The sequence below is a fragment of the Panthera onca genome, chromosome D3 (genome assembly GCF_046562875.1).
Source record: "Panthera onca isolate mPanOnc1 chromosome D3, mPanOnc1 haplotype 2, whole genome shotgun sequence".
NCBI classification, from domain to species: domain Eukaryota; kingdom Metazoa; phylum Chordata; class Mammalia; order Carnivora; family Felidae; genus Panthera; species Panthera onca.
Genome location: NC_138350.1, coordinates 35,192,778 through 35,219,581, shown reverse-complemented (window position 1 = coordinate 35,219,581; position 26,804 = coordinate 35,192,778). Strand labels below are relative to the sequence as shown.

General features: G+C 46.2%; 1 protein-coding gene across 6 annotated transcripts in view; it reads left to right on the top strand.

Moving 5' to 3' along the window:
- PTPRM (protein tyrosine phosphatase receptor type M) overlaps positions 1–26,804 on the top strand; it is a 796,527-nt gene that overhangs the window by 747,013 nt on the left and 22,710 nt on the right. For 4 of the 6 annotated variants that reach the window (XM_060613276.3, XM_060613283.3, XM_060613278.3 and 1 more), the window contains 6 exons: positions 17,473–17,589; positions 18,315–18,365; positions 22,682–22,836; positions 23,153–23,288; positions 25,216–25,365; positions 26,093–26,266. In XM_060613276.3, coding sequence (XP_060469259.1) covers positions 17,473–17,589; positions 18,315–18,365; positions 22,682–22,836; positions 23,153–23,288; positions 25,216–25,365; positions 26,093–26,266 — 783 coding nt within the window. The remainder of the gene's footprint in view (positions 1–17,472; positions 17,590–18,314; positions 18,366–22,681; positions 22,837–23,152; positions 23,289–25,215; positions 25,366–26,092; positions 26,267–26,804) is intronic. The other 2 variants (XM_060613277.3, XM_060613280.3) reach the window with 1 other exon arrangement.

The window sequence follows — 26,804 nt, the reverse complement described above, 5'->3', positions numbered from 1 at the left end:
GCACTTGTCCTCAAGGAACAGGCAACCACTGTAGAGAAAACACAGAGGGGCGCCTGGGTGGCTCAGTCGGTTAAGTGTTCGACTTCGGCTCAGGTCATGATCTCGCGGTCTGTGAGTTCGAGCCCTATGTCGGGATCTGTGCTGACAGCTCGGAGCCTGGAGCCTGCTTTGGATTCTGTGTCTCCCTCTCTCTCTGCCCCTCCCCTGCGTGTACTCTGTCTCTCAAAAATAAACAAACATTTAAAAAGAATTTTTAAAAAAAGGAAAACACAGAGAAAAGAAGTAGATGGCAAGATGGGAAGGAGCGAGTAGTCTGACACAGCTGTGAGCTCTGATGGGGAAGTACAGCTGAGTCTGGAGGGCTAGTTGCGGCCTTCCAAGGCAGAGGCAAAGGTAGAAAGTGAGGTGCTGTGTTTGTTGTAACAGAAGGCACCGAGCTGGTGAATCGTGTGTTCTAATTAGTGCTTTTGAAAGGCAGTTCTAGCAGCCACTGCAGAAAGGTGACCGAAGGCATGGAGACAAAGTCAGGTTGGAGCAAGACTTTCAGACTCTCAGTGAGAGATGATGTGCACTTGAGTTGTGGCCGTGGCATTGGGAATTTATGGGAGACCCACAATTTGGGTGTGATTTGGGGATGCTAATAAGGGAAAAGAACTGAATTATGCAACAAGGTTTCTACCATTGTGACATGGAATGCTATAAAGAATATTGACCAAGAATGAGTATGTATCCCTTCTCTCTGCCTCAGCCCCCCAAAAAGAAAGGCAAGTTTAGGAAGAAACTAGCATGATTCATATTGGACATGCTGACTTTGAGATGCTGAATGAACAATGTGGGGCTTTCCAGAAAGTTCTGGAGGGATACATGTGCTGAAGACATAGAGACTATTAAATGTGTGATTCTCCCTTCGTTTACAGAGTATCTACTGTGTGCTAGGCTTTGGACTAGACAAAGGATAACAAGATGGAAAGACATGACATGATCTAACAGCTAGAAAGACTGGCAGACAAAAAGTTATAATGCAAGGTGATCACCACTGTAACAGAAGCATGGCATTTGTGGGCAAAAAACAGGGAGACAGAGTACCAGTGAATATCTGTATCTCGGGGCAGACAGGGAAAGAGGGACTCAGAATGGAGACTGAAAATGATGTATAAGAGAAATTAGGTAAGAACCAAGAGACTCCACGATCGTGACTAAGAGACGATACAGTTTCAACGAGAAGGAGAAGGTAAGCAGTGTTGACAAAAGCTGCAGAGAGGCCAGGTACCTCTAGGGAAAGGTAGGTCAGCAAAATATATTGAGCACCTATTCTGTGCCAAGCATTCTGCTAAATGACTGAACAAGCCTTACTTCTTTGAATTAGCATGGCCACCCTATGAGATACATAGAAAGATTTCTATTTTCAAAGTTAGCAAACTAAAGCTCAGTGAGGTTAAATAATTTGGCTAAGGCCACAGAGCTGGAATGTCTAGAATGTCTCACTCCAAAGGCCGTGCTCTCTCCACAATTCCACAAGGCCCCCGCTCCCTGTCTTTGGTACGTAGCTTGTTCTTGGGGACGTAAATCAAAGAAAGGAGATGGAACGGCACCTAGAGGTGAGAAAAGGTCGGGATGTGACTATAATGGGGAGAGCACCCATGTGGTCAGGCAGTGGTGGTGGTGATGCGGTGGACATGAGCAGAGTTGGGAGTCTGAAAAGAAGATGTAATTGGAAGCAAAGATGGAAGGCACAGGTAAAGAAAGGGGCACGGGGACAGAGGAAAATCACTGACAAGGTGGAGGGGGGAGGGTTCCTTCAGGGAACAAGCCAGTGCAGGATACCTGTCAATGTATGTAGACACAAGAGGCCAGAGCTACACAGATACGTTAAGCATGTCCACAGGAATGAGGAGGCAAACGTGGGGACCCAATTCTATGACAGAGGTTTCAGAAGGCTCGGGTAGTTCATACAAGAGTCACCTCCCGTCAGACTGGAAGGTGACGTCGGAGGGGTTTGCTAATAAATGCTTCCCGGAGGAATGTGGTCTATGGAGCTGAGTGCGGGGGCAGCAACTAGGGTTTAATCAGCAAGGGAAGAAAGGAAGGGAAGAAAGGGTGCTCTAGGCAGAGACATAGTTTCCCTTAGTTTCCCCAGGGGAGACTGCGGAGATGTGTTCAAAATGAACATGGCAAGAATGTTTATCACAGAGAGCTGGGTGTGCACTTGAGGAGTGGGAAGCAGAGAGCCAGCCCCTGAAGGACTGAGTGACAGAATGACGTGGAAAAGGGGACATAGTGGAGGTCCTGCAGAAGGAGAGTATGTAAGGCAGAAAAAGATAGCCATTGGATGTAACAAGGAAAAGTCTTTGGTAACCTTCTGCCTGAGTAGCTTCAGAGGGAAGACCCATCCGAGTCCTTCAATTATATGCAACAGAAATCAACTCAGGTTCATTTAAGCCAAAGGGAAATTTACTGGAAGAACATTAGGAGCTCAGCACGTTGATGTGAAGAATACGGCTTGCAAACAGACAGGAAACAAGGCACCAACTCCAGAGGGCCAGTGAGTGGAGGAGGCTCCTCATGGCCAGTCTGGTCAAGGTGCCGGCACGGAGAGGACGCGTGCCGACAACTTCCGGCCCGTTTTCACTGTGCTCAGGATTCACATTACAGGGACCAGAGCATCTGACTCCTCCAGGTTGGTTCATATGCTCATCCCTCGCTGGCCAGGGCCCCTAAATGGCAAGCCACCCCGTAGGGAGGAAGAAGTTCCCCAGAAGGAAGTCAAGAACACATTAGAGAGCATGAGTGGGTGAAACGGAGGTCGAGTGACCTAATGACCTGTAGGCACAACAGACAGGGAGGACGGAAGGCAGTCTGCAGAGTCAAGGCCACCGCAGAAAACGAGAACACACAGACGGAGTGGGAGCTCGTCAGAGGCTTAGCTGAGAAGGGGAGAGAAAGAAATATGGCAGCAGACAGAGGACCATTGAACAATCAAAGGCTATTTTAAAGGTGGAAGGCCTTTGAAAGTATTATGGGTTGAGGAAAGAATCGGGAGAGGGAGAGAAACTGAACATCAGCACGTGGACAGCCAAGGGAGTTTTCTCCCCAAGGGGGCAGGAAGCAGGGCATCCAGAGCGCTGGTCTTCAGTTCATCCTTATGAGAGGTGACAGCGTTTCCTCTGAGCCAGGATAACAGAGACGGACGAGGGTGCATTTAAATAAACAGAACCAAAACATAAAGAGAAAACTTGAACCAGCACCCTCTCCTGATGGTGTCCGTTTTCCCCGGTGACGATAGGAGCAAGGCCCTGGGCTGAGAGACTTAAGGAAGTTGGACAAATCGCTATTTTAGGGAGGCCCAGGAACGCCGGGGAAGGGGGTCAGCCTGGAGTAGGAGCTGGCATGCTCCTGTCTTAGGAAGAAGGTATGAATCGGGGAGGATGTCAGCAAGATGAGGTTGGTGGCAGCAGGACCAAGCTGCACAGGAATCTGGGGCGGCCGGGAGCCAGAGGCCTCGCAGAACTGACAGAGGGGAACACTAGGGCCTTGGGGGCATCTCTCAGGGACTAAACCAAGTGGGTTCTCACCGCCCAGCCTTAGTTTACGCATCTTCGCAATGAACAGAAATGGGCCCAGTGACCTCTAAAATTCCGTGTTTATATGAGGAACGTTTGTATGTTTCTTGTTTACGTTCTGGCTGGAGACCCATTTGAATAACAGACGGCATCTGCAGCTCAGATCTGTTTTAATGCCCGTGGCCTCGGGACCTCCCTGGTGCTCACTGCCTCCGCTCTGAACACCAGCAGCGGGGAGGAAAGTGTGGAGTCTGGATTCTCAAAAGGGAATGAATTCAGTAGAAGGACAGGAGGGTCTCTTCCTCAGGACAGAGCTGTCCACTCCTATTTATTCCGCACTAGTATACATGAATTTTGTAGGTCTGGAGCAGAATACTGCAGTGGGTGATTAAATACCAACCGGGACGAATTCTGTCGGTGTTCTATGTATATTTAATTTGTGCAGACCGTAAAGATGCCGGTTTATAATTTATAAACTTTCTTTTCAAAAATGATCTAATCTGACTACAGTAAATTAGGATTTTGAGAGAAGGTACTCTTTTCGAAAGTTCTCAAAAATGTCTATAATGATGCCTTGGGTTAGCAACCGGCACAATCAAGCAGTCTTCCCTTCCACACACATTTCTGACCGGCAGCACCACATCTGTCTCTTTGCATGCCGCAGGGAGGGGGTTTGGGGAGAATGTGGCTCCTTTGGAGAACTCTTGCAGAGTCATCTAATAGAGATATCTATGTACACCCCATCATGTTCTGTGTAGCTGCAAGTATGACTTTTGCATCTGGAAAACTATCTCCTTATGCACGGAAATAGTTATCTTACTCTCCCCAGATCCGTTAGAGAACCCTGATTGTTACTTAAGGCCCATCAACCCAGTTTGGATAGCCAATTTATTTAATTGAAAGGTAAACTGTGGTATAAAGGACATGCAAAAATGGATACAGTTGCAGAATAAATTCATTTCACTAGGAGACACTTCATTGACTACTAAATTGAGTGACAATTTTGAAAAATGTGAGACTAAAGGAAACAGATACTCTCAGAATAAAGCAAGGAGAAAACCACGTAACTTTATTCTTCAATCTTACTGAAGGTTTATTATGTCCTTTTTAAAATTTTTTTTAATGTTAATTTATTTTTGAGAGCAAGAGAAAGAGGACACATGAGTGGCAGAGGGGGAGAGAGAGAGGGAGACACAGAATCTGAAGCAGGCTCTGGGCTCTGAACTGTCAGCACAGAGACCAATGCAGGGCTCGAAGTCACAAACTGTTGAGATCATGACCTGAGCCAAAGTCGGCCACTTAACCAACTGAGCCACCCAGGCACCCCATGTTTTAAATTAAATTCTAAGTACTGCATTTTAGGGCTTAAAGTAATGAAGTTTCTTATGTAAAATATGATACCTCTAATGCTAACCCCAACTTCCAGAAAATTTCTAATAGTGTGCCTGTAAATAAATATGCGTGTTTATATGAGCAAGTGTGTGTGTGTGTGTGTGTGTGTGTGTGTGTGTGTGTGTAATACCTACATTTTTTTTTAAGACTAGCTATTGCCCTCCTCCACATTTGCTCACTTGGGTAACTAGACTAGACCTCTTTCAGAACTGCCACAATCCCTGCACCTGATCCAAGTTTCTTCCCAAATATATTCATATCTCTCTCTTTCCTTCTACCTCTCTCTCTCTCTCTCTCTCTCTCTCTCTCTGCCTCCCTCCTTCCCTTACTTGCACATCCTTACCTCAGTTTCAGAAATGCTGTCTGCCTTTTTGGGAACAACCAGCTGTCGTTCGTTCTAGGTGCAGACCATTGTGTCTTCTGGATTCTGTATGCATTGTCGCAGCGAATTAATGAATTTCCTGTGGGGAAGACAGGATCAGGCTCCTATCTTTTTCACACACCTCCTGTTTCTCTGATGGCATCCACGGCAGAAATCTTAACCCCTTGGAGTCTTTGTCCATCTCTCCTGTGGCTCTTCTGGGACAATTCCTTAACGTGCAGGTATCAGATGACCTCTCAACCTGCTGTAGGTGAGGGCCAGAAAAACAGAAGGGAAGATCCCCGCCTTTAAGACATTTACAATCCAGGGGCGGCTGGGTGGCTCAGCTGGTTAAGTATCCAACTTTAGCTCAGGTCATGATCTCACGGTTTGTGAGTTCAAGCCCTGTATGGGTGGCCCTGGGCTGACAGCTCAGAGCCTGGATCCTGCTTTGGATTCTGTGTCTCCTCTTTCTGTCCCTTCCCTGCTAGCACTCTCTCTTTCTCTTTCTTTCTTAAAAATAAAAATAAAAAAAATTTTTTAAAGGTTTAAAAAAAAAGACATTTACAATCCAATATTAAAGGCATGACACACAGTTGCACACAAGAGAGAACAACACACCTTTGGGTACCATTTTGCCCTCCCCCACCAGACCCCAGGCCTCTGTGAGCAAAGACTAGCCTATCTCATCTGTGAGTCCCAAAAGGCCAGACACATAGAAAGTACTAGAAAATAGTCAGTAAATGTTTTTGAAGAAGTGGAAGAATAGTTACAAAAGAATATAAGCTAATGCAAAATAACCTATTTGGTACAAGGGAGATTTGTCTTTATTGATCTCCTTCCCTTGATTTCTTCCATGTTGGGAGAACAGGCTGAAATCTTAAGTCACACATGTGCGTATAACACGCTCATTATGGACGTGAATGAAGTTCAGTAAATCTACATTCAGCCCACCTAATGAACCCTTTTGCATTAAGTTCTTAACAGTTCTTCCTAATCCATTTGTCCCTTTCAATAAAAAAAAAAAAAGGCGAAGTGATTTTTTTACCCAGCTGATGATGAGTTAGAAATCAGGCTTGGGAGCCAATGCTTTACCCGCTCTAAGTTATCTCATGCGTTCCTATCAGCCATCTCCAATATTGCCACAGCGGCAGGATATTATAGGATGAAAGCAAATTTGCAGGTCTGAATAACAAGTGTTTCTCCAAATACACTCTCCTGGCTCCCTGGGTAACTGCCAGCTGCGTGCAGCTCAGCTCTTTCAGTGTGGCCAAACCCATGGAGATGACTTTGCCGGAGTGCTGGCTTTTATGGTCATTACTGTCAAGCCCTGTCTCTTGCTGAACTGGCAGGTCCTGGAAAATCCTCGTGTTCATCGGTGTCCGTCCTTCCACCATATTCCCTGTTTTACCGGGCTGGCCTTAGACCCTCTCTCGTCTCACTCCGTTACGAACTTTATCTGCAGTTGTCTCCGGGGTGCATGGAGGTGGTCACCTGCCCTAGTGTCTATAAAATGCTTAAGAGTGTGGAGGGCCTGAGTGTGTAGCAGATGGACAGTGCAACTGGGACAAGAGCATCCTAGTCTGAGGCTCTTATAGCGCAGCCCCGGTCACATTTGTACCTGCACAGGCAGCATACAGCTGTAGTTTGTTGGCAGCGTAATTGCATGAAATATGGGATGATCTCAAGGCTGCAGTAGGCCTCCACCTTTGTTCTGCTCACATGAGCACTCGGAAATTGGTTTTTCCCCTACTTTGCACACTGCAGGTATATCCTATTGAATAATCTGTCGAAACCCACAGTAAATGGTGTCCTATCTGGAATGCAAAAAGTTTTTCCCACGTCTACTTTTTCGACCTGCTAACTTCATCTTCTGAGGCCTTGCTCTGCCTTTTAAGGCTTGGGGTTATCTGGCCAAGTAAATATGTGAGTCAATGTTGGGGGCCTCCCAGAGAAGAGGGCCAAAGATGCGAAATAGTTCAATGAATGGTTTTGTGACTATGCACAACTTCATTCTTTTGGGGTTTACCTCTCTTAGCTTCAGACTCTCTACCTTGAAATAGAAACAGAACCCTTATCACTTAAAATTATAGAAGGACAGAGAATTTTTCTTGTAGAAAAGCATGGTACGTTCATCATCTCACCAATGATAGATTCATTTCTGATGTTACAGGGTAGAGAGTCCAAAAACAAGAGTGAGTTTGTAGACGTTTCAATCCATTCAACTGGTTGAAGCACCTATTTCCCAAACTTAGGATACACTTATATAATGTACAGTCAAGAATTAGGCAGGTGCCTAAATTCTTCAAAGTCTCTTGCTCTGTTTAGCAATTCCTGTGATGACCTAAGGAAGAGTGCAAAGGAACAAATGAAGATATTGAGGCCCCCAGGGAGGCCGGTGACTCATAGAAGATCCTCTTTCGTGCTTCCTTCACCCTTAGAGCTATTTACCTTCCCAAAGAGATTCATTGGAACAAGAGTATATGCCAGAGTATCTCAGAGGAATTTACCCCAGATCCATGCTTCTGAAATTAAAACTCATTGTCTTCCTTATCCTGGCATAGACTAGAGAGTGCGAGCTGTTGTAATCAATAGAGCACCCAGTGTGCTAGACTATGAGCTATTCCCTTTTTAATAATAGAGGTGTTGACACAATGGTAAGAGGGCACAATGCCAACCCCCACTAAGAGCTAGTGGAAATTCCTCACAGGCTAACCAATGTGGTGGGTCTCTAGACCCTCACCATGGCTCTGTGATACAGGCATTGTGCTGTCCCCATTTCCCAGATAATAAACTAAAGACTTCAGATGTTAAGAAACTGGCCCAAAGTTCCACAGCTGGTAACTGTCAGTTCACGACTGGAACTCCAGAACCACACTCTTGACCACTAATGCAATGTGGCTTCCAAAGAAACTCATTCTAGAGTCATGTAATTGGATCATTCTCAAACTTGAGATCATTTTAACAGTCGTGTAATCTACTTACCTTCTTCTACAAATAAGGAAACCGAGGACCAGGATGTTCCTGTGACTTTCACAGGGTCACACAGCTAGATTGTAATATAGCTAGAATTAGCCCCAAGCCCTCCTGCATGCCAACCGGGCCTCTTGCCATTACACTATGCTGTGTCATCATTAAATATATTTTTCAAGAGAGGTTAGAAAAGCCTTTTTTATCAGTGGTCCTTAAAAATAAAATGTTAGATACCTCTGCCTAACAGAATGTGTGTATGGGTGTGTTTTCAAGAACATTTCTGGTCTGTAACTAATCCCAAGAGGTCACATCCTGGGAGCCTAGGAGAGGCATCTGGCCAAGTCCCTGAGCTCACGTGCTCTAGGAACCCTGAGGTGCATCCGTTATGGTGATCACCCCCATCTGGCTTTTGCAGGCCGCTGTCCGCTGACTACCCAGCGGCTGGTGACAGAGATGCCTGACACGTGAACCTGGGCAATCACCTGTCCCTAGCTCCCCTGTACCCAACCCACTCATACATGCATCCCAACGTCCGGCTTGCACTCTGCACTTAGCAGTCCACCCTGCACGGCAGCTGGCTCGGCTGCACAGAGCCCCGAGGTGGTTCCAGTGATTATGCACGCTCACACAAAGGGACTAAGTACCCTTTAAAAATGTTGGTCCTGCAGAAATCCATTTTCTGCATTCTCCTCCGCTGCTCGAATACACACCTTCTATCCCTACACCATTTCTGTTATTTTAAATCATCGCACCAAAGTTAGCCAGGACAGTGTCAGAACAATTGGAGACCACGAAACGGGAACTGTACTTAACTGCTGTTGGGAGAATCCCATCCTTCCGGGCACCACCACCCCCTCCCGCCAGCCCGACAGGGACTCCGGACCACTCAGGCTTCCTGGAGATGCCTCTGCCAACTTTCACCACTTAGAACGCCTTCCCTAGTCCGTCCACCCATGGAAACTGAACTTCATCCTTCTGTTCTCATCTGTGATGTAGTCTCCCTTGTACAGGTTTGAATCTCTTCCTTTAGAATTAATATTCTTTCCTCTGACTTCCAATAGCAGTTTTTATTTGTTAGTTTTCACAAACATTCACTTGTGCCAAGCATGTTCTCAGAGCTTTACAAACAAGAATCTAGTTAATCTTGATAAAACTTTATGATTATCCCCATTTTACAAAGGGAGAAACGGAGCCACAGAGAGGTTTGGTAACATGCCAACGGTCACACAGCCGAAAAAAGAGGCCAAGCTTTGAACCCAAACAGTTGGCTCTGGGGAATGTATCCATGACTACTAAGCTTGCCTCTCATTCTGCTGTGAGTCAGAGTCAGATTTGTAATTTACATACCTGTCTCTTCACAAGCATTAGAACCATAGCTCATTGCTCTCTTTACCCCAGCGATGCCTGGTTTGGGTTCTGCTCATCGTGGGCTTTTGAGGCTGTCTGGATGATTGGCAGGACAGCCTAGATGCCACTGTCGTGAGCTCAGACACAGGCTTGGCTACATCGAAGGCACAGTGTCGACCACCTAAATTTCTAAGTCCGTCTTTTCATATCTCCAAGCTTCAGATTATGTATTCATAAAATAGAGATAATGCTATGGCCCCACAAAATTAGTGCAAGGTGGCATGCAGTCCGATCATTCTAGAACTTAGAATGATGGTAACCTCCGTATGGTCTAGCCAGAGCTCTTTTTGCGACTCGCACCAAGTCAACAGTTAGAAAACTTTATGAACTGAGAAGTCCCGTGTAGATCTAAATTGTTACCCTGGTACAAATGAAGACTCCCAATGAGAGACAAAAATATGGATTCTTTTTCTCAAAAAATATATCAGATTTCACTCTAAGAAATATCGCCTCGGGAGATACGTAGATATAAATATAGATGCAGATGTAGATATAGATACGCACGTGATGTTATCATTGCTTAAAAGGTTTCTGAAACTCATCTTTCAGAATGATCTTTAGAGTATGTGACCCGCTCTTTCTGTTGTCCTTAGCAGTGGGGAATGTCCCTCCTATGGCGGGAGGACTTACATTTGGGGAATAGCTAAAAGTCAAAGCCAGATCTACTGAAGAAGATGAGGACAAGCCGTCTGGATATATGTAGAGCTGACACTTACTGATCTAGCTGGACTCTAGATCTAGGACGCTATTCATCCACATGAAGTAGAGAGAAAAGGGACAAGACAGATTCCTCAGGTGGTCTGCAAGTGGACATTTAAAATGCCACAAGAGTCACATCAGCCCATGCGTTTCTTTGCGGTTGGTGAAAACAAACGTTACGGACATGGGTGTGGCCTTGTGCGTCATTGTAGGCAGTGTATGTAACATTAATTAATTGGTGTGGTTGGCAAACCAGATAGACAGCCAGAAGCTTTGCAGGTGGGGAGGGGAGTTCAACAGGAGCTTGAAGGCGTGAAAGGGGGATTTACTCAGGCTATGAAGTGCTTTTCTCAAATTCAAACTTTCCCGACCTCCGGAAGTTCGGGATCTAGTGCCGGTTTTGAAACGGTTTTCAAGGACGTTGCCCAAGGGAAGCCCCAGGGCCATAGGAAACAGGTCTGGAACTAGGAACTAGGAACTAGGGACCCTCTTATGAGCCAGGTACTTGTGCAAAGTATTGATATGTATTATCTCAGGTGATCTTCCCAACCTCCCTAAGAAATCAGTGCTATTGTCTTCTTTTCCAGGGGAGACAACTGGGGCTCCCAGAGCGTAAGTCACTGGCTATGACACCACAAGCTAACTGGCAAGAAAAATAAAACAATTGCTTGTCTATATGACTCCATCACACTGAGACCTAAGCAATCTGTATCTTCAGGGTATTTAAATGAATGAATGTTTTTATTGCTGCGAGAGCACTATAAAAAATTGGGGGAGGGGTCATAATAAATCTGTTCTCTTGGGATCCTGGCTGCCAGCTGTTCTTGGCTAGGGCTCTTTTTGGTAACTGTGCTTGTAGCAGTGTTCTAGCTCTTGCTATCCCAGATCTCTATCAGAGCTGTACTCAGCTGGCCCTGAACATAGGACTGTGGTCGTTCTGTCTTTGGATGGCTCTTGGTTTTGTTTTTTTTTTTTTTTTTTTTTTTTAAAGGCTGTTGAAAACTCTCTTGACAAATGAAAACTTTTAACAGTAACTTTTTCTTTTTCTTTTTCTTCTCTTCTACCCCTTTACAGACGTGTTTATTAGATCACACTATGGTGCCCCCAGTTTAAGAGCTCACATTCAATTCCGTAAGCCTTCTTACTCATGAGTTTCTTAGCAAAACGAGTCCTGGGACCCATGCACAGTGCACGTAAATAGACCTTCCCATTCTGCCCCAGGCTCCTTCCTGCCAGCTGCTAGGGTTGGTGATACAGAAGGCACCAGCAGAAACACAGCAGTTTGTGATCCTGGATAAAAATGAGCAATGGTTTCTGTTCTTCCCTCCAGCCCCCAGCCCCCGCCCAGCATACCCTCTCTTGCTCCTGATGAGGCAAGGTAGCTAAAATTATTGCTTTCCACTTGGTATCGGTTCCTGAAGCCAGACCTGGCAGAAATTATAATCCGCTTTGAGTTGCCTCCGCGCAGAGAGCCTTGAACCTGGGGCTAGCGCCTGGGTCTGTAGCCTCTCCCTCGCCCGCCGCCCATCTAGCTCATTTCCTGGAGCAAGTCCCTAGCCCTCCCTGTGCCTGCCTTTCTTCTGTTTCTTTATTTTCGGGCAGGAGAAATGGAAGGAATGAAGAGGACAGGAGGAAGGCCGGCCCTGACCGGTGCTGGCTCTCCCTCTCTGGCCAGTCGCTTGCCCTCCCTGAGCCACTCTGTGCAGCCGCAGTCAGGAGAACGCAGTGATTTCCAGTGCTGAAATCCAAGCATGAGAGCCTTCAGTGCGGCAGCTGTAATGGTCTTGAAAATGAGTGTTTGGAAGCTGGCTCTCTCTGGGACTCCTCCCAGCTCTATTGGATAGGAGTCTCCTCCCTGCAAATCACAGACACCATTTCCTAAATTCTGTTGAGAGTTCATCAAACCACCCTTGTGGAAGACTGGACTGCTCCCCAATCCTCCTGGTCCCCAGAATATTGTTTGCAGGGAAAGAACAGTAAAGGAAGACTGGAGTCTCTACTGGTTTTGTTTTCCCCTCAGAAACCACGCACACATGTCAAAGCGTTTTCCTTCTTCCTTCTCTGGAGAACCCCACTTCACGTCTCTAGACTTTTTGTGGACTTCTTGCCCTCTGAAGTCCCGTGATCACCTGTAGTCCAGATCACAAAATTATCACTTAATAATGAAAAGGGCTGCCTGGGTGGCTCAGTCAGTTGAGTGTCCAACTCTTGATTTCGGCTCACGGTTCGTGAGTTCAAGCCCTACGTTGCGCTCTGTGCTGACCGTGCAGAGCCTGCTTGGGATCCTCTGTCTCTCCTCTCTCTCCGCCTCTCTCTCTCTTTCTCTCTCTCTCTCTCCAAAATAAATAAATAAACTTTAAAAGAAGAAGAAGAAGAAAAGAAGAATATCCATTATTTGAATGAAACATCACTGGAACAGATGTTTTAACTACATTATATCCCTTAATACAGTGGTTGCCAAACTTCTCTGCACTTGGGAGTCGCCTTGGAAGCTACAAGGAACTAACGCCTCTGTCTCACCCCAGAAATAATGATTTAATTGGCACAGAGCACGGCCTGGGCTCTGGAATTTAATAACCATCCTCTAAAGTGATTCTAATGTGCAGACAAATTTGGCAATCCCTCCCTTAATCTTCGAATGACTGACATAGGAACTGAAATCATCCCCTCTTTACAGACGAAGAGCCAAAGGTGGAGCAAACTTGAGTCCTTACCCAGCCCCATATCAGCCTTAATGAGAGCCAGACTCTGCAGTCAACTTGCCTGTTGTCCGAATCCGGCTACTCGGTGTGTGGTCCACAGGCCGGCAGCGCCACCTGGGAGCTGGTCTGAAATGCAAATTCTGGGGCCCCACACTGAATCAGAAACTGGGGTGGCGCCCTGCTTGTTTTAACAAGCCCTCCAGGGCATTCCATTGCCTGCTGAAGTTTGAGAACCTGCTCAAGAGATGTCAGGATGCCCCGTCGGTAATGGTAATGCGCTGCCAGCCTAAGGAGCATAAAACCCCTAGGGGTCCTTTGACTTGACTGTATATGGGATCATCTGGGCTGCTGGTTGAAAATGATCAGCTTCGAAGATTTTTTTTATTTTAGGCAGTTAGAAATGCCGGAACTATTCTGCTTTCTGTCCTGTTTCATGTTTGTGAATTTTAAAGCCAACAAAGACACGCCCACATCATCTTGGAGGCAGAGATTTCCTCCTGCACCCCGGCAGCTCTCCCTGGTGATGGGCAGGCAGCAGCGCCCAGAGGCTGATGCCTGGTTGATAACCCGGTGGAACCAGCCCTGGGGCGCCCAGGTAATTAGATGAGCCTGATCAGAGCCTTGCTTTCCAGGATGGAGACTGTTGCCTTCCATAATCAGAGTGCATGGGAGGCACAGCCTGTCCTAGAAGTTGGGCAGGTAGCGCCCGCTGCAAAAGGCAGCCAAGCCTGGCGAGAGATCAGAGGAAAGAAGCATCTGGTTCTGCGGTCCCTGGGCTCCAACAGGTGCCCCTCAAACCATTGGGCCTAACATCTCTGTATGCAGACCCTAGAGGCCAGGAGGTGACTCAGGCCCCAGATTTCCCCAGGCATGGAAAGGCTGCATCTAGAAAAGCATACCTTCCTCTTACCTTTTTTTTTTTTTTTTTTTTGGTAGCAAAATAATAACTTGACACCAGTCCAAGCAGTGAAAAAGACACTAAAAGGAACCCAATTTAGAAAGGTTTTTAGTAGGCTAAAAACAGATGTGGCAAGCCATTTCAGGATATTGCGGGAGATGAGATGGAGAGGGCGGGATTCGAAATGGCTCGTGCGCCTCTTCTGGGCCTGCCCAGCCAGGTGCCTCCGCACAGGACAAAGCTCTGCCCGTAATGCCTTCTGGAAGGAAGCAACCCCAAGGCTTCCTTTCTGTGAGTCACGGGTGGTGTGATGCATGCGGCGCGGAGTTAGCGTGGGGAGCACTCAGAGCTGCCAGGGTCTCTCGCGGGTCACCTGGAAGGCAGCGGCACTTGTCCCTGGGGGGGCGCCGCTGTAGCCAGAGCCCCAGGGCCACCTCCTGGCCCCCAGGACCGCTTCCTGCCGCAGACACGTGGGGCGCCCGGCTGCATCTGACCGGTGGGGGCGGGGCGGGGGGGGGGAGGCACAGGGGATGTGGAGGGGAGAGCAGGCAGAGCCCGCCACAGAGGGTGCATAGGGGTGACATTCCCTGTGGAACCCCAGCTCGCCCGAGGGAATCGGAAGAACGGTCCCAAAAAGAAACACTAAGCCTTCAGTACATTGCAGGGGCTTTTGGTGTCCCCGCCTCCAAGGTGTTGAAGCCCCTGGCACCCGTATTTGTTGAAAATCTTTGGATGGGGAGGATAAGGAACTAAAACACAAGATGACCTTGCGATATGTCCTACATCGATTGCATTCAAACGAGGCGTCTTTATTAGATAAGATACACCCAGTACGCATAGGATGCAGGTGTGAGTGTTTTTATTCTCTTGTAATTTTCGGAGAAATACGTAGGTGTTTTTTTTTTTTAATTGTACGTTCATAACATCGAAAACTTTAATTTTAGAAGTGCCCATATATACTCCATTTGTATCTATCCACTGCCTTCGGCTTGCGTAACTGGAATCACAAAAGGGTAAAGCAAGTCTCCCAATATAGAAGGGACCCCCCCCCCCCCCGTACGTACCTTCTAAGTGTCTTTGTTCATTAGCACTGTGAAGCACTGTGAAGTAATTGTGAGTTCTGTATGCGAAATTAGGGTTGCCGTCAAATTAGACATCACCGCAAATATGCATGGTCTGCCCAGATTCACTTTACATGTAGGAGAGGAACTGGAGAAATTATCCCTGCTATTCTGGAGTATTTTAAATGCAGCAAAGGTATCATAATATAAATCTTTGACATATTATATATAAGCCATAATACTTATATCTATAGTTTATAAAGTCACAGATATTGTTTCCAGGAGGGAAAAAAAAAAAAGACTCCCAAAGAAGACTAAAAATTTAATGAGGACAGGGACTGTCTTTGCCTTAACACTCCACTGTGTCCCCGGCCCCGAACATGTCTGGCTTACATCTTGCCAAGTAAAGCTAATAAAGCTTACGTAGAACTGTACTGAATCAGCTGCCAGAAAGTTTCCTGAGGAAGCAGCTAAGATAGTGACCACTCCTGTCCCGCACTTGAAACATTAGTGTACCAAGGTGCTTGGCATTCTGGAAAAGGCCATCTCAGCCCACACTTCTGTTTGTAAACTCTCCCAATCTGGGATTTTCCTTCCTACGCTGATCCTATGATTTGCTCCATGAGATCAATTCTACATGGATCTACTTTAGCACGTAGGGGATACAATGGCAGATTTTGCAGGACTTGCAAAAATAAGCAATTGAACACCCTTTGCATGCTGACCAGTAATAAGCAGGACCAGGCAGTGTAAGAAGGGGGTCCTACTAACAGAACAGGCACGCTTTATCAGAGGATCAAGAAGAGAGAGAGGTCCGGGAGCTCACATCCTTAGAGGAAACACTTTGAAGGGGTGTGGCATTTGAGATGTACTCTGAAGAATGGATAGAATCTTCAGCTGGGAGGGTACGAATGGGAGAATAGTCCAAGCCGAAGGAATGGGATGAGTAGCTGGGATCTGGGCAAACCATTTGTCTTTAGACATCAAATACATGGTGGTAAAAAGGACAGTAGTAAAAGATATAGCAGAAAATGTTCATTGTGGCCAAATAAATAAAAGGTCCTTACATACCGGGCTAAGTTTCATTTCTGTTTAATTTCACGGGCAGTCATTGGAAATAGAAGCTTCTTGAGCAGAGCGAGTGAATGCCACTGGGATTACACTTTGGAATGGTTCTTCTGGGTTGGTATGGGGAGAGTGTCCACATAGGAAGTACCAGAGTCCGAACTAAGATTGTGACAGAGGGAACAAAAAGTCAGAAAACATATTGGAGAGAGAATTCAAAAATCCTCTTAGACTTGGCCGTTGGTTTTGGAGAAGGAATAGGCAGGTTTTGTGCCTGGGTAACTACAGAAATCATGGTGTCGTTGACCTGGGGAGTCAGTGGAGGACAGCTGATGGGGGACCAGGGATCCTCTTTTGGACACATTGCCTTTGTGGCGGTGCTGGCAGGACCTCCGTGGGAAATGCCCACAAAACAAGTTTGAAATTGAATTCAGCACTTGGAGAAACAGGGCCAGAGGTACAGAAGTCATCCACGGAGGAACAGCGACAGGAATGGATAAAAGCTGTCGGGAATTCAGGACAGAATTGCAGAGGCTAAGGACAGAGCCCCGGGGACAGCCCCCTTGGCCTGGCCCAGCCTCCTGCTCTTCTTCCAGGCTTCCATGAGCTCTGGGAAAGCTACAGGATGAAAAATCAATTTCTAGAAGGGGCCAAGTCCAACAAATTTCTTCCACCTGAAATATCTTTAGATTACAGGCTTCTGGTAATATGGAAAGACGGCTCATATTTTACCAAGTTTTGTATATAGAATTTACTTATATTAAAATGAAGGTGTAATTTTAACTTGGGAAAACCACATAGTGACTTTCTTCTTCAGGAAAAAGAAAAATCTCTAATCTTTACAGTCGGCTCTTTCCTGCGCACGCCTCCTCAAAAATGTTCAGGCAACTTCTGACCTAGAAGGAATTTTAAATTCAGAGGAGCTAAAAAATGTTGTAAGCTACCTTTTACCGTTTATTTTTCCAGGCGCTTCCCTGAATAGAGATAAACAGGAAATGAATGGTCACGGTACCTGGGATATTTGCAGTATAAATATAACTTGTTAACTTTAGACCATCTTCCTAGGCTTTACTACTCTTATAACTCAAACTTCGTTTTCTTCTGGGGTAAGAAAAGAAGCACAGGTGATCTAAAAAAAATAAACCTTGTTCTTAGGTGGACAACTTAACTTTTGTTTTCCTGTGCAAATTTTATCCCGTACGTCATACTGTGGCCCATCATTTGGGGAACTCCAAAAAAGAAAACAAAACACACACACACACACACACACACACACACACACACACGCACACACACACACACACACAAAAGGAAGACAACCCTAAAGCCTTCATTTCCTTTGTGTTTTCTAAAGGTCAAATGCTGCAAATACTGGCCAGATGACACAGAGATATATAAAGACATTAAAGTGACCCTAATAGAAACAGAACTACTGGCAGAATATGTGATAAGAACGTTTGCTGTTGAAAAGGTAAGTTTTCACACTACTTTGAAAAGCTATGGTCAGATGTTAGTGGTGCTAGCCTCATTAACTTCTCTAGGATAATTTATACCTGGTCACACCTGAATGCAGGTAGGCTCTATCTAGTGATTTCTCAAGATTGCATCTTGCCTTTGGATTCTATAATAGCTCAGTTCCATCTTTGAAGCGAATCATGCCCATTTCATAAGAATCTATGTTTTGCTACCAAATCAAAAGATAACGCCGATCTGTCTATCTCCCTCTTCCATTTAACCTGGTTGATATTGTTCGGCCCATCGCTCTTTCCTTGTTCACAGTTTGATAAATGTCCTTCATGTCGTACGTCCATATGGGTTTCCCAGTAGTGAGTTAGTATCAGTGCTGAGACACAGGTCCTAACCCCTCCTGGAACCACCCCCCTTGCTGCCCCGCCCCCCTGCTTCCTTGAGGCTTTTCAAGCCTACAGTTCCATTGTGGACTGTTGGATCTTCCAAGCGGAAGTGACCTACCTGGAAACAGAAGTAGACGTGGGACGTGTTGCATGAACCAGCCCCTTCATTCATCCTCACTGTCATACTGGTTTTAGCCTCTGTACTTGCTGGTGTTGGGTCGTGAATGCTGTGCTATGGCTCTACTCTGCCTCATCCCATGTGCATGGATGGGGCCTCTTCTCTGGGAAGCACTGTAGGGCGTAACAGGGAATTTCCTTATTCCCCCTCTTTCTGCTGACATAGGGAGGGGCCGGAAGTGAAGCAAACTGCAGTCCATCCACAGAAGTGGCACAGGTAGGCTGTGGGGAGAGTGGAGGTGATGTGGCTGAGAAACATTCTGCCTTCCAGTCCTCATCTTGCCTTTGGTGAAGGGGACACACAGTTTTGTCTCGGAGGTCCGCAGACTTCTCCATCAAGAGCTGATTGTCCGTAACGGAGCCCTGCGCCGGAAGTAACAGTTTTGTCGCGGATTTGTTCAGTGAAAGTTTGTTCTGATTTAATAACAGCAGGTGGCCTTGGAGGACCTGGGCTAAAAGTACACCGCTGGGCAGTTGGCCCTTGGCCTTCCTCCTTACTCTAATTTTCGTCGCATCTAAGTGCAATTTTGTAGATTAACGAGACCCTTTTTGGAAAATCAAGGAAATTGCCACATCTGCTTTTCGGCTAATTTACCCTGATGTTTTGAACTACCCATCCCGGTTTTCAAATCCGTATTTGTCATAGAATCACAAGGCTGAAAAGACTTTAGTTTATTTTAATCTGTTTCTCACACTATTTAGCATTTTCTTTTCCTTAGCCTGTCTTTTTTAATAAGCAGGCAGGAGGCTTGGAGACTTCAAAGAATGTGGAGTTCTGGTTGACTCAGTTCTTCAAGTTCTGAACCTCACGCTTTGATGTCGGGGTTTTTTTTTTTTTTTTTTTTTTTTCCTTCTTAGGCAGGATCGGAAAAAAAAACATGGAGGATTTTTGTATGGCTCTTGGCAAGAGCACTCATGAATAACTGCATTAAAACAGATAGTGATAAAAGACCCTCGATATTTTTTTCTTTAAAAAAAAAATCATCCAAAGCCATCACTTAAACATGGAGCTCTTTGAACAATAGTGGGCTCTCTAATAAGCTGAAAATGCATCTCTGTTGCTAAAGGAAGGGTTTGTTTGTTTCTTTGCTCTTTTTTTAACCTCTTATTGTACTCCCCTACATTCCCAGCTGCACAGAAATGTTTCTGAAATACCCAGTTATTTTCGTCATCAGACAACCAGCAGAGAATCAGTGGAAGGAAGGGAAGGATGAGGAGCTTATTAAGGATTTGGGAGAAATCAAAATGACATGTTAGTGATTTTCTAACTGGGCAATTGAAATCGTTAAGGAAAACAAATCATTAGTACTTCTGTGGATCATTTCTTGTAGATTTTAAACTTTCTCATTAGAAGAGAAAGAAGAAGAAGGAAAAAAAAAAAAAAACCAGTCAAGCATGTACTTTGAGAGGCCTGCAGTTCTGATTCTATTTTGAGAGTATTTTGCATCAAGGGACCCAAGGTGAAAAATGGATCTGGGCTCTACTCTGCAAAACTAGCAGACAATTGCAATTTGAAACTGAGGAGTTCTCGTTATGCATGGGATTGTCATCTTTCCTTTCTCCTGCAGCTGATGACTCAAAGCTAAATAGATTTTAAATAACAAAGTTGCCATTCTGTCAGGAGGAAGACAGCTCAAAAGTCTCGTGGATCTAGGCTGCCGTGGATCTAGGCTGCCAGGTGAATCTATGCCCTGCCCTGACCATCCTGGCAGAAAGGAAGTTGACAATGGCCACCAAAGTCTCCCTACCCGGGAGATGCCTGGAACTCAGAGAAGGCAGTAGGAATACCGCCCTGCTGTTTGACCTGCTACACTCAGAACATGTAGTTGGTGATTCATTCATTCCACAAATATTTCTTAAGCACCCCCTTTGGGCTAGGCACTATTACGTCTTGGGTTCTTCCTTCCTATTGTATTTACGTGGAAAAGGAAGTAAATATCATTTATATTTTACGTAACATTAATCCTTGTTATAACGAAAAGTAAACAAAAAATATAACTGATACCAAGTTGGGATATTGAGGCTGCCATCAGTGATCACATTTGGTAATTTTTCCCCCCCAAATATATTACAAAACAGCAAATGGAGAAATTGCCACGTCGATCAACAAGAATGAGAGCTGGCTCAGAAGCAATCACCTTTGCTAATCTTGTCAATAGTAAACATATTAGAGGGTAGAGGTTTATTTAAGGAAAATGTTTTCTGTATCCAAGAAACTAGCATTTGCCTGGCTCAGAAAATGAGTCATAGATCAGTGGGGGGCCCATCTCCTGATGGCTGGGGTTCCAGACTTGGCGGATGCTGGAGCTGAAATTTAGCAAAGTTAGGAAGAGAAGATCTCAAAAACTAAAAATAAACTGTGTATGGGAGAAATAAAGGCCCTCTTGTCCTCTTTGGAATAAATACATGTATATTATAGGCTTTCCCATTTCATGGGACCACCCCTGCCCCAGTCGTCACATGTAAAGCCCAAGGGGGCTTTCTAAGGAGTTTGGTGGGTGATATAGGCTCAACGATTTGTCTTCTGGTAGAGATTTGGGGACTGGTGCAGATTACATGGTTTCAGTAATAAGACATGTAGGCTCCCAACCACCGAGTGATACTACTCTGGAGCCACAGGGCATATTTAGATTTTTTTTTTTTAACGTTTATTCATTTTTGAGAGACAGAGACAGAACATGAGCGGGGAAGTCGCACAGCGAGGGAGACACAGAATCTGCAGCAGGATCCAGGCTCTGACAGCACAGAGCCCGACGCGAGGCTCGAACTCACAGACCGCGAGATCATGACCTGAGCCAAAGTCGGACGCTCAACCGACTGAGCCACCCAGGCACTCCAAGCCACAGGGCATATTCAGTAGATGACATTGTTGATTTTCATTTCTGAATCCCTGATGGTGTAATTAATTCCTTAATGCTTAAACTCCATTAAAGAATAGCATAATTTTCAAAGAGAAGTAAAGCTTCAGCATTTGTGGGTTATTAAACTGAGACATGGGAACACCTTGACAGCATACAAGTCTTCTTTTAAAACCTGTAATTGCTTGCCTCTTCTAGTCTTTCCGAACACATTAGAAATTCTGAATTTCTTCTCTGCTTGCTAAGTATGTGTGAACAATGACCGATGGTGAATGTGACAAGGTTAGTGGGTATTTAACGTTAAGGTACAAGAAAACGAAACTCAGGGCCCAACACGGAGATGGTATTCAGTAAGTGGTCATCAACTAAGAGACGAGGTCATCAAGAGACCTCGTCTCTTATTTGATCCCAGATTTACAATCCAGCCTTGATTCTGGAAGCAATTTTTGTTTTCAAAACAGATTTTTGTTGGGGCGCCTGAGTGGCTCAGTCGGTTGAGCGTCCGACTTCTGCTCAGGTCATGATCTCACGGCTCGTGAGTTCGAGCCCCGCATCAGGTTCTGTCCTGACAGCTCAGAGCCTGGAGCCTGCTTCTGATTCTGTGTCTCCCTCTCTCTCTGCCCCTAACCCACTCGCATTCTGTCTCTGTCTCTCTCAAAAATAAATAAACATTTAAAAAAACACAAAAAACAGATTTTTGTTTTACAACAGAACCTTAATACGTAGGTTCATAGTTAGAAAAAAAATTGATGCATCTAAATCAACTTTATTATTTTCAAAACAAGAGTAAATTTAAAAAAAAAAAAAAGACACTTAGAGTCTTTTTCTTTCTGTCTCCCTTCAGTTCACTTGGAGTCAACCCACCTTTTTCAGTTTACTGATCTAACATAGAATTGCAGCCAAAATGCCTCTTGATTTCCAGGGTGTACGTTTGCCACCCTCCCTGTTTCCCACAAGCCAACTGTCATGGCCACTCGAAGGCAGGAGGCGCTGTCTTCATATCTCTGTGACCCCAGCATCTTGAGTCATGCCTGAAGCATTTCATTCACTCAGATTGTTGGTGATTGGATGCGGGGATTAAACGTTTGCCCCAGTTAGAAACCTCACAGACTTGAGGTGCAAATGGGAATGAGTTCTCTGGCCTATCCAGTTGGAAAGTGGTCCTCGCTCATTCTTCCAGCGACGTTCTCTGTGTGGCCACAGCGGCGGGCACCCGGTACAAAGACATACCAGCACACGGAAGAGCTGAACAAACCTCCTGCATTCAGGAGCTGGTCTTGAGCACCCAAGTACCTTTGATGTCCTTCAGGTCCCTGCTCTGTGCCTCTCTATCCCTGTGGACTTGCACTTCACACCGTAGTGACACAAACTGTGAACAGAGCCTACTTTGTAGAAAGGAATTTCAGGGAACCAGAGATGCATCCATCTGCTGTGGTTGCACCTGTAAATTAGCGCCTTCCCCAAACATCACCTCCCTTTCACCCCCGCGAGCATCCCCCTGCTTACAATAAGGCTTTCCAGGTGTGTGTTACAGCTAAGAATGACCTTCTTCCCCACAAGGCACAGCTTCCTGGCCCTAGGCCCACTGACTGGTCAAGGGTACCGGACGCTCCCAGTCGCTCACCATTTATTTTCCTTTGTTCTCTTCCTTGCTGTGCTGACCGACTGACGGCAGAGAGGTGTTCATGAAATCCGAGAGATCAGACAGTTTCACTTCACTGGCTGGCCGGATCACGGGGTCCCCTATCATGCCACAGGGCTTCTGGGGTTCGTCCGGCAGGTCAAATCCAAGAGCCCGCCCAACGCAGGCCCGTTGGTGGTGCACTGCAGGTAAGCCGAGCGCCCGGAGCCTCTCCGGGGGAGCGCAGTGGGCAGCCCGTGGGGTCTCCTTTGGGGTGATGACAACGTTTTTGGAACTCGATAGAGGTGGTGGTCGGAACTACACTTGATCTTAGCCAAAAGGCCGAGAAGCGATGGTCGGAACTGAATAGAGGTGATACGTTGTGAGGGTGCTAAATGCCACGGAACTGTACTCCTTCCCGTGGTTCATTTCATGTTATGTGACTTCCACCATAGTAAAGATGTAAAAGAAGGAGAAGCACAGGGATCCCTTTTGCTCAGCTGACAGAGCCCTCTTTTCACTCAGTGCTGGTGCGGGGAGGACCGGCTGCTTCATCGTCATCGATATCATGTTGGACATGGCGGAAAGGGAAGGCGTGGTAGACATCTATAACTGCGTCCGGGAGCTGCGGTCACGGAGAGTGAACATGGTACAGACGGAGGTACGGCTGCGCCCCGCGCATCCTCGGGGTCTGGTCCCCCGTGCCTCCTGCACCCCACCTCCCAGAGCCGAGGGGGGAAGAAACTCCCGCAATTCTGTCTCCAAAAGTCCCCGTAAGAAAAAGTCATACACCTGGCACTCTCTTTCCTCCCTCCCTTCCTTCCTTTTCTTCTCCTTTCATAAACAAAAAAGGCCAGGGCTTCTCCCGGGGAACAGAATCTGCAGCCAGAAGCCTAAATTAGCCCCTACTTCTGTATCAAGGGCCCCAGTAGAGTCTCTACATTAAGCTTCAGGGATTCAGTACTATTTCTTTTTATTATGTCTTTTAAACTAGCTGGTAACCAGAGCAAGACCACTCCTAAGAATAGCCAGGCATTTGCCAAATGGCTTAAGGGTAATCTCTGTACATTTCATTCCTCTCCTACTGTCCCTAAAAATTCTGCCCAGTGGCTTGGCATCATGGGAGTTTGCGTGTTTTGTAGAAATACTCTATACTGACTGGGACTTCAATAAATTAGAATTCAAGGTGTGTCAGGAATTTAAGTGTTTGAGAAAAAGAATTCATAGTCTTAGTTGATATTTGCTTGTTTTAAGTAGGCATTACACCCACAGACCAGCAGAATGAAGAATAAATAAGATTCCCTTCCATTTAGATATTGCATTAAAGTTTACAAGAGCCACCCGTTTAAAGTTTACAAAAACCTAATTCCTTTTTCAAATAGCCTAAATAAAAATAGCAAAAACTCTAAATGCTTTCATGGTCTTTTTTTTCTTTAGTAGAGGGATTCCTAGCTTTAGAGATAATAATGTATTTTTTAATGGATTTTACAACTGATTACATGTTGCCACATCCCCTGTCTCTCTTGATCCGTTTCTGAGGTGTTGTTTTTGAGAATTAAGAGTCCTAGTTATTGGGGCGCCTAGGTGGCTCAGTCAGTTGAATGTCAGACTTCAGCTCGGGTCATGATCTCATGGTTCATGGGTTCGAGCCCCACATTGGGCTCTGTACTGATAGATCAGAGTCTGGAGCCTGCTTCAGATTCTGTGTCTCCCTCTCTCTCTGCCCCTTCCCAGCTTGTGTGCTTGCTCTCTCTCTCTCTCCCTCTCCTCTCTCAGAAATAAATAAACTTAAAAAAGAGTCCTAGTTATTGATAGAAATTAAAGTAAAAAATAATGAAACTCTTTTCACATCTCACGTAATTAAAGATGAATAATAAATATTGTAAAACTTTGCTGATTTATTATAGGGAAAGTCAGTGCCCATTCAGAATTAGAGTTTGTAAGCTGTGGACTTGTACATACATCAAAAACTCTTCTCGGGACACACAAAGACTTTTGTCATTATCACATTAATGTTTCAAAACAAGTAGTTTTAAGTGCTCAGAACTATTTATTTTTCAATAGTGCTACCAAGTCGTCCTGGACCTTCTTTGCACTGTTGATTTGGTTAGCAAATTCCTCCTTTCATTATATACAGGTAAGATTCTGCTCATTTGCTCACCTGAAATACTGAGTTCTAAACTTGTGGAATCAGAATTACGGAGGTAGTTAAGCCACAGCTACTCTGGCATGATCGTGCTTACTCCGGTATTTATCAGTGTCTGAGCGGCTCTGATTAGTCTGTTTCATGCTTCTGTGTTGAGCCCTCGTGTCTCTTCTTCCTGTGACGCTCCACACATGGCCAGTCCACATGTTGGCCATCCCACGTGGGCATCAGCACTGCTGGTCCCGGGACCCCCCCCCCCCCCCCGCCCCGGTCACGGAGCAGTCAGGTCCTTACACCTGGTGTCCCTGTGCCAGGAATGCATTGTCCATGATGGACCGCTGTCACATTATCTTGTCCGTGAGGGGCTATCCTCCCTTCCTCTCTAGTTCTCCTGACCTACCTTGGTTTCTCCATTCCTAACTAGTCCCCTCTGCTTCTCCAGGAGCAGTATGTGTTTATCCATGATGCCATCCTGGAAGCCTGTCTTTGTGGAGACACCTCCGTCCCTGCTTCCCAAGTTAGGTCTCTGTATTATGACATGAACAAATTGGATCCACAGACTAACTCCAGCCAGATTAAAGAGGAGTTCCGGGTAAGTCATGCGAAAGGGAAGGGCAGATGCCTATGACTTTGCTCCTTCAGAAGTATCTCAAAGTCAAGTGTGGGACCCTTGAGCCAACACAGAGCTTCCCACCCTCAGCATTATGGACATTTGGGGCCGGGTAATTCCTTGTTGCGGGTGCTGTCCTATAGGATGTTTAGCAGAACCCGTGGCTTCTACCCACTGGATGCCAGGAGACCTCCACCACACCAGTCATGACAACCAGAAATGTGTGCAGACATTGCCAGTGGCCCCTGGGAGCAAAGTGAGCCGGTTGAGAACCCCTGGTCTAGCGATCTCTCCCCTTTGCCAGGCGGTCCTACAGGGTAACGTGGGTACAGCCAAACCAGGCAAGATGCGCTCGCGGCACTTGCCGGGCAAGAGTTCTTTGTGGCCGTCCTCATATCCACGTCCAGTCCAAGTGTACCTGACTCTAAGTCAAACCGTATCCAACCTCTTACTCCCAAGCACCCAGATGTCCGACCCTAGTCAGACCAGACGGCACGTACTCCAGCAGATCCACGGTGGCCCTTATATCTGATGGGTGCTGTCTGTGGACCAGATCCAAGGGGAGAGAAGAGAAGTAAACATCGAACTGTCTGAATAGGGGGCAGGGAGCGTCTGTGTGGTAGTCAGCTGCAGGAAACTTGAAGTCTGAAGGTGAGACGGTGTGCCGTCCAGCGTTCGCTTCCCCATGTGCCTGTGTGCTGTCGTGTAGACCCTGAACATGGTGACGCCCACACTGCGGGTGGAAGACTGCAGCATCGCGCTTCTGCCCCGGAACCATGAGAAGAACCGCTGCATGGACATCCTGCCCCCGGACCGCTGCCTGCCGTTCCTCATCACCATCGACGGGGAGAGTAGCAACTACATCAACGCGGCCCTCATGGACGTAAGCCTGCCTGCCCTGCCCCGAAGGAAACGGGAAGCCGTTCCCCAAGGGGAGCATGGCCGAGCGGGGCCTGGGTCTTCTCCTTCGACTCGTTGGCCCTCGTTTGCTTGCTTGTAAGACACACGCTGTTTTCCCGACAGCACATTTCAGATTCCACGTATGTTTCTGCGTCGGGGGCGACGTTCTCGGTCTCTCGGAGACCACCAGCCGGGAAGTACTGACAAATGAAACACGCCCCAGGTACTCTCTGAGCACTTAAATTTTTAACCCGCTGGCCGGAGAGCAAGAGACAGCTATTAAGTCTCTAAGGCAGTGAAGTGGGATAATACGGTTTGCAGCATTATTTTCATTCCCTTTCCTCCTAATTTAGGCAGTAATTAACATGGGGAAAAAATGGTCTGTCGGGATAGATAGCACACAACTCATTACTTCCTGTCAGTCTGTTTACTTCTAACTGAATGAACATTTGCGATTCAATTGATGGGAAAAGTAAATGGATATTTGCGGGGCTAATATGGAAACTCTAATTCCACAGGTG